Raw genomic sequence first — 8,161 nt, forward strand, 5'->3', positions numbered from 1 at the left:
GTATTCCATGAACTATTCCTTTATTTGACATCTCCTTTAGACCACCATAGTGTAGGTGTCCAAGTCTCCTGTGCCACAAGGTTGCTTTGTCCTCCATCTTTACTTGCATACATGTCTCCTGTATATTCCTCAAGTTTAATTTGAACATCCGATTATGAGACATTCCCACACGAGCTATTGTTCTGCCACTTTTGTCCTTCAAGAACATGGCCTTTTCTTCCATAAAAATTGAGTATCCTTTTTCAACCAGTTGTCCAAGGCTAAGAATATTGTTCTTCATGTCTGGAACATAATAGACATCTTCAATTCTGCCTTGTCTGCCATCCTTGCTAGAAAAACATACTTCACCTTTTCCTTTGACTTCAATCTTTGAGGCATCTCCAAAAGAAACAAAACCAGAATCTAGTTCTTTTAAGTCAGTAAATAGATGTTTGAGCCCTGACATATGGTTGCTGGCACCGCTGTCAAGATACCAAAGAACCTCCTCTTCCGGAATAGTATCTTTGCAGGCCATTAACAAAACTCCATCTTGTTGCTCTCCTGTTTCAGCTATGTTTGCCTTTTCTTCAACCCTTTTGTTAAACCAGCAATCTTTGGCAAAGTGACCAAATTTTCCACAATTATAACATTCAATGAATCTGCCACCTCTTCCAGAATTTGATCTGCCTCCTCGGCTGCGACCACGTCCTTGTCCTCGCCAGTTTGGTTGATTTGTCTGCTCTCTTCCTTCAAATCTATTGCTTACATATCCACGTCCTCTGCCTCGGTTAAAATTTTGATTTGCACGTCCACGGCCTCTTCCTCTAGTATGTTGTGAATACAGCAGCTTGTCTTTGTCTTCAACAGAGGCATTAGATTTTAACACCTGGGATTCCGTCTCCTCCTTTTTCAATAATCTTTCAGAATATGCTTGTAATGATCCCATGAGTTGATCAGTGGTCATGGTTTCGGTATCATTTGATTCTTCAATAGAGATTCCAACAAGTTGCAATTTTGTATTCAAAGATCTCAGTATCTTTTCATTGACACGAGAATCTTCGATTTTTTCTCCATAATTCTTCATTTGGTTTACAACAGAAGAAACCCTTGTGAAATAATCTGGGACTGATTCTGATTCTTTCATATGCAATGCTTCAAATTCACCACGTAGGGTTTGTAATCGTACCTTTTTTACTTTGTCAACACCTTTAAAGTTGTTCTGCAGAATCTCCCAGGCCTCCTTCGCTTTTGTTGCTGATGCCACCTTTTCAAACATGGCTTCATCTAAGCCCATGTGTATAATTGACAAAGCCTGCTGATCTTGTTTCCGTGCTTTCAGTAGATTGTTTTTCTGAGCTTGATTCAAGGCTCCCTCATTCTCAGGTTCATCATAGCCCTTATCAACAATTTCCCATGCTTCCTGTGATCCTAGCAAAGCTTTCATTCGGATACACCAGTGGCTATAGTTTTCTTTGGTAAGTTTTGGAACAGCAAAAGAGTTATTCATGGTTGTTGGCTCTGATACCAATTTGTTGGTTTTGAGTATAAGATTCTAGTATAATTTAAGTATATAAAATATAGAATAGAACATAACAAGGAATAGAAGAAGTATTTTTCTGGGAATATTTGTTGTTCTGATATCTTTTTTCTTCGTCTTCAAGCTTCTCCATTTATAATAGGAGAATACAAACCATCATACATGAATTAAACTGATACATCTCTTCAGTTCAATGAATTACATTTATTCTAAAATATTAAAAGCATCCTTCTAGAATATTTTCAGAAACTCAAGAGTTAGTTTATTTAACAGATTCAACATTGAGGTCTCTGCAATTTGACTTTGTCATTAGTCATATTCTACGTCGAGGATGGCATCGTCGGCATGAGTGGTGCTGCAGCGCCGCCTGTACTTACAACTTACAAGGATCGTTTACTACTACATTGTCGTTGTATGAACCAGTTTGTCCACAAGTCAGAAGATTGGTATCCTGGTAGGCTTGACCTGGATCTTGATAAGCCGTTCATCTCCGGTATGAAGCACTATGTCCAGAAGTCAACATATGATACTGCTGTACTTGGTTAAGTACTTCAAGTACCTGCAACGCTGCACGACACCACCACCTTCTGAACCTCCTTCCTCATTAATAATACTAGAAATCTTTTCTAAAGCACCTTCGAAGACAAGTATTTTTCAAATTTCCTACAGTTTGACAGCCAAAAATCAGGTCTGCTTAATCAAAGCAAGTGGTACCTCAGCATCCCGCATCAAGTACATAACAATTAGCAATGACTCATTTCGTATAACCTAAAATAAATTCCGCACCATAAACTTATAAACTAAGTTTTTCCAATCACTAAATAACTAAAAATATAAGCTTAACTGGAGATCAAAATAATAAGGAATACTTCCGTACCATAATTAGGTGGAAAATTTTTGGGATAAACGATCTGTTGAAAGATGTAAAAATATATTGGTGAGATTTTTTCATTATTTTACATGATTCTAATATTATCAAAAATGATCCACCCGGACGTAAGAACATTATCCTTAAAATTTTAATAAGAAACAATTATATTATAAAAAATAATTAAATTAGCTATTAATTAGAATAAATTATAATATATTCTCTTATATATGAACAGGCCCGTGCCTTGCATGGGCTTCTACGCTAGTTATGAAAATTATATCTAGAGGTTTCAAAAATACTGTGAGTTCAATAAAATGATTCTAAAAATAAGAATTAATTCGACAAAAATCTTGAAAATTAATAAATAATCCAAAAATGATCTCTTTTTGGCCCTATTACAAAATAAGGTCAGGAAAAATAAACCAAAGAATGTCATAAAACATCCGGGAGCACTGCAAAATTTTCAAAAAATATGAGACTTTTGAACTAATATTCACGAAAACTTTTAATGTTTTCTCGAAAGTTGGTTGATAAAAGATATGGGTTAAAATATGACACTAAAATATTATGAACAATAAAGGCCCAAAAGAGAAGAAACCCACTTATTAAGAGCTAGCTTCATAATTTATTTATTATTTTTTATAATTAATCAATCAAGCTTAATAAAAGCCCAATGTACATCGACTCTTAAGATAAGTGGGTCGTCAAACATCAAGGCACGGGCCTCCATCAAAGCCCATATTTGTAACTTCTAGCCCAATCAAGAAGCTATTAGAATAATTCAAAACCGTAGAGTTCTATATAAATTCTAAATATTCAGAGATGACTATCAAGACTTATGCATAAGCATCGAATACTTAAAATAAAGATGAAGGATTAACTCTATTCTATCTGAAATACCTATTTTTATTCTATTATTCTATTCTTCCCCGCACAACTTGAACTATGTTTTTGAATTGGTCGTTTTTATTCAAGTTAAAGGTACTGGGCATCTCATAAAGACCGTTGAATTACGTCAAACAAGAGCAGTCAAAAACACGAATTTCACCTTCATTTTTTAATATTCCATAACAATTCATATCGTATAAGATATGTATATAATTCTTTCAAAAAAAAAGATATGTATATAATTATAAAGATCGCTTTATATAAGGGTTGAGCCAAGATTAAACACTATAATTTACTTTTAAAAATTTAAATTCTGATTCATGGATTGCTTAATGTCAATATATATCTTGACTTATGCCTAGAATGTTTTTATCAATTTAAAGAGACAATCTCTTTACAAATTATTAATTTAAAGGTTTCTATTATATGTGAGATATGATTGTGTGAGTAGATACTAAAATTGTATAAATTGCTATATAATTTAATGTATAAATTTCATAAGCTGAAATAAATGGCAAATAAATAAATTCATCATCCTTGTTACTATAAGAGTTGCTAACTCAAGCTTCTCAAGCTTTTTGGCACCGTAAATCAAATTGATCGGCTACAATATCTCATAATTATACCAAAACAGGTGCGATCTATATATAACTAAAGTATACAAATCTAGATCCAATACTAAGAATTGAGAATCAAGCACTTATACAACACCAGATACGATCCACATATAATAAAATATACAAATCTAGATCCCCTAAAGAGAAGAAGTGCGAATCGAGTACTTACCATGAAGGAACAACGATTTCGAGATTGAAGGACTTTGTAAGACTATGACTAGCACCAGCGACCTCCTTTTTTCGAATGATTAGTCTTTAGTTTTTCAATTAGGGATTAATTGATGCCTAACACTCGTCTTATCTTTTTATATTAGTTTTACATTTAATTGGAAATTTCCATTTTACTCCTTGTTGAACACTTAATTTTAAAATTACTATTTTATCCATTACGTTACATTCATCTTAAAACTATCATTATATTTTTTGTTACAACTTTCATCCCAATCATATTTACACAATGGATTAATTATCAAATAGGTCACTTACATTCAAATGCATCAAGTGGGTCACTGATTACAAAACTGACTCAAATGAGTTAATTTAAAAAATTATATAAAAAATATCACTCTATCGTTAGACGAAATTCGTAAAATTATTATACATTGAGTTTCACACATCTTTTATGAATAATATTACATCGAAATGAAAGGTTACTGGTTCTACATCCTTAGTCCAAAAACCACATCCATTCTTTTGTGTAATCATCCATCTCAACATGAGCCATGAGTACCATCTCTTACTCAAACTCTGCAAAGTTGACATTTTAATTTATCTGAGTTGGGGCACTCATATTGAAAGGGACCAAACTTGTGACACTTGAGCACTCGATGTTGGCCTTAGTGAAAGGTTGTCTTTCTCGGCGTCCTCTTCCTCTCTGCCTCTAGTATATCCACGTCCTCTTCCCCCGATTATTTCACCACTTGTAACTTTAAGGGTCTGTTCTTCACTATTAACCTTTCTATATTCTGCTCATGTACAAGCAATGAGCTCTACAATTCATCCAGTGATCTATATCCTTTGACTCTTCTATGGAGCAAACTATATAATTGAAATTCTCCGTCAAAGTGCGTAAGATTTCTCAATAATATTCACATCTAACATATCTTCTCCCGCATTTACTGATTTACCAATTTTCATCTCCAGAATCTCAAAAACTCCACGGAGTGTTTGGAGTTGGGCACGCTGAACTCTTTTATTCCCTTGATATTTTCTCTTCAAGGAATCCCATAATTGTTTTTGATTATTGGCTTACACCCTTAAACACTACTTAAACACTACCTTATTTTTAGGAGTTATAATGACCCACTTTATCACTTTATATATTGTTTTATAATTAATTTTTAATACTTCTAGTTTAATCAGGAAAACATAGGTCTTTTAATATTAACCTCTCTCACTTCTCTCTGGCGTACTAATTTCTTCTGATCATCTCCTCCGATTCTTCCCATCATCTCTTCCAACTATCAGGTATCTCCTACTAATTTTCACTTGCTAACAAAAAATTACACACACATGTTATACAACTAGTTAACATTGAAGCTATTTCATCTCCTCTATTTTGATTTTAATAAGCCTTTTTGTGTTTTTTGTATAGGATAATGGATTCCGAGTTTGAGAATCAGTGTTTAGAACAAGAAGAAAATGAAGAGTACGAGGAAACAGAGTCATCGTCAGTGCAAGAGAAAAATAATGATGGCGAAACCACTAAACAACTCTCACCTCGGGAGGTAAATACAATTTTTAATTCTGAAACTGAAGTATGTGAATATTATAGACAGTATGGTCTACAGAATGGGTCTGGAATTATGATCAGAAACACGAGAAAAATTGATGGGGTTAATACATATCTAACAGTTGCTTGTCATCGTTATGGTGAACCAAATCAAAAAGTGGTGGATAGCTTAAAACCCAAACCAGTTGTGAAAACAAATTGTAAAGCAAGAGTTTGTGCGAAAAGGATGGACGAGGATAATAAATGGCATGTGACTCAATTTGATAATAAGCACGATCATGATTTGAGTCCAAGCAAAGCACATCGTTTTCGATGTAATAGGAAATTGACTAAACATGCAAAGAGAAGTCTTAATTTATATGATGAAGCTGGTATTCCGATGAATAAGAGTTACAACGCTCTTGTGGTTGAACATGGAGGTCACAAGAATATGCCTTTTAGTAAAAAAGATTGTGAGAATTATATGAGAGAAATAAGAAAACTGAGGTTGGCTAAGGGTGATGCTGTTGCGCTACAAAATTATTTTAACAAAGCCCAGTCTATAGATTCCCATTTTTATTACTCAATAGATCTTGATGATGAAAATAGGATAAAAAATTTATTTTGGGCTGATGCACGATGTAGAGCAACATATAAAGAATTTGGAGATGTCGTGGCATTTGATACGACATACTTGACCAACAAATATGATATGCCATTCGCGCCTTTTGTAGGTGTTAATCATCATGGTCAGTCAATTTTACTTGGTTGTGGTTTAGTTTCAAATGAAGACACGATAACATTTGTGTGGTTATTTCGAACTTGGCTCACCTGCATGTTTGGTAATCCTCCTAATGCTATAATAACTGATCAGGATAGAGCAATGCAAAATGCAATTGAGCAAGTTTTTCCTAAGGCACGTCATAGATGGTGTTTATGGCACATTATGAAAAAGATTCCTGAAAAATTGAAAGGGTATAAGGAATACGATTCAATAAAGTTTCAGCTACAAAATGTTGTATATGATTCCATTGATATTGATACTTTTGAAATTGGATGGAGTTCCATGATTTCAAAATTCAATTTGGAAAACAATGATTGGCTTAATGGATTGTATGAGGGAAGACATAGATGGATCCCATGTTTTGTGAAAGATTGTTTTTGGGCAGGAATGTCCACTACACAAAGAAGTGAAAGTATGAATGCTTTTTTTGATGGATATGTTAATGCTAAAACATCTTTAAGAGAATTTGTGGAAAAGTATGATAATGCTTTAAAAGATAAAGTGGAAAAAGAAGTTAATGCTGATACTCGCTCATTAAGTACTACAATTCCCTGTGTTACTCCTCATGCTATGGAAAAACAATTTCAAGAGAATTATACCAATGACAAGTTCAAAGAGTTTCAAAAAGAGATTGTAAATGTAAAGTATTGTGAATGCATGATGTTACAGTCCGATGAGGCTATTTTTAATTATCAAGTGGAAGAGATCCAGTATGTAGGTGATTCTCAAACTCTAAGAACTGTAAAATACAATGTTGTTTTCATTAAAGATATGGAACTTGAGTATGAGGTAAAATGTGAATGTCGTCTTTTTGAGTTTCGGGGAATAATATGTAGACATATCATCAAGGTGCTTCTTTTCAAGCAAAATGTTTTTACTATTTCAAGTAAATACATTTTAAAAAGGTGGAGAAAGAATGTAAAGCGATGTCATAGTAGAACTAAGGTGACATATAGTACATGGAAAGATACTGAGGAAAAAAGGATGTATGAAATGGTTTGTGATGCATTCTATAGAATTGTTGATTTGGCGGCTGAAAATTTAGAGAGATGCAACCACTTAGTTGGTACATTTAAAAAACTAGAGTTGGAATGGGATACTAATGATAAAGGTTGTTCCACAAGTATTGTAACTAAACCAGAATACTTTGTTAAAATACTTATGGTTAACGTTGCCTGAAAGGTCTTTACACCATATTTTTAGTTTTAACTGCCATTGTAATTTAGGTTTTCAAACAGCACTTTCATCTTCTAAATGTGACCTTGTTTAGTAAATAAAAACTGTAGTATGAAAGCATAGCCACAATAGGTTAGGTCTAAACCATAGTTATTTATATTTGACACATTGGTTTATATATAACTTGTCCTCGAAACGAAAGTATTTACAAAATTCCAAATTCTAAAAACTAGATACAAAACTAATTTGATCACTTGCGTTTTTTTTAGTTGGATTGATATATATCACCGTCGCGAACAACTTCTTCATTCTACTGTGCCACAAGAATCTTAGGGCTTTAAGTTTTTCACTTGACCCTGTTCTTCAAGTCCAGATGGTATGACTTAGCCCGCACTTGTAATTAAAATGAAGCATATATCAATTAGGACCAAGATTTTTATGAACCATATAACTATCACAAATAATTGAAGGCTTGTAAGAAGAGATAATTACCTGGAAGCTGCCATCACCAATGCAAGCAATTACTCTCTGATTCTCGTCACCTTGTGCATATACCCGAGTGTTGCACCAACAAACCAACCGATGGATCCATATTGCA

The 8,161-nt window shown here is 33.6% G+C and overlaps 1 protein-coding gene across 1 annotated transcript; it reads left to right on the forward strand.

Moving 5' to 3' along the window:
• The first annotated feature begins 5,490 nt into the window (after positions 1-5,490).
• On the forward strand, positions 5,491-7,566 carry LOC108203295 (protein FAR1-RELATED SEQUENCE 5-like). Its single transcript, XM_064089907.1, has one exon. The coding sequence runs from the start codon at positions 5,491-5,493 to the stop codon at positions 7,564-7,566; it is 2,076 nt and encodes a 691-aa protein (XP_063945977.1).
• The last annotated feature ends 595 nt before the right edge of the window (positions 7,567-8,161 follow it).

Source organism: Daucus carota, chromosome 3, assembly GCF_001625215.2.
Source record: "Daucus carota subsp. sativus chromosome 3, DH1 v3.0, whole genome shotgun sequence".
Taxonomy (NCBI): domain Eukaryota; kingdom Viridiplantae; phylum Streptophyta; class Magnoliopsida; order Apiales; family Apiaceae; genus Daucus; species Daucus carota.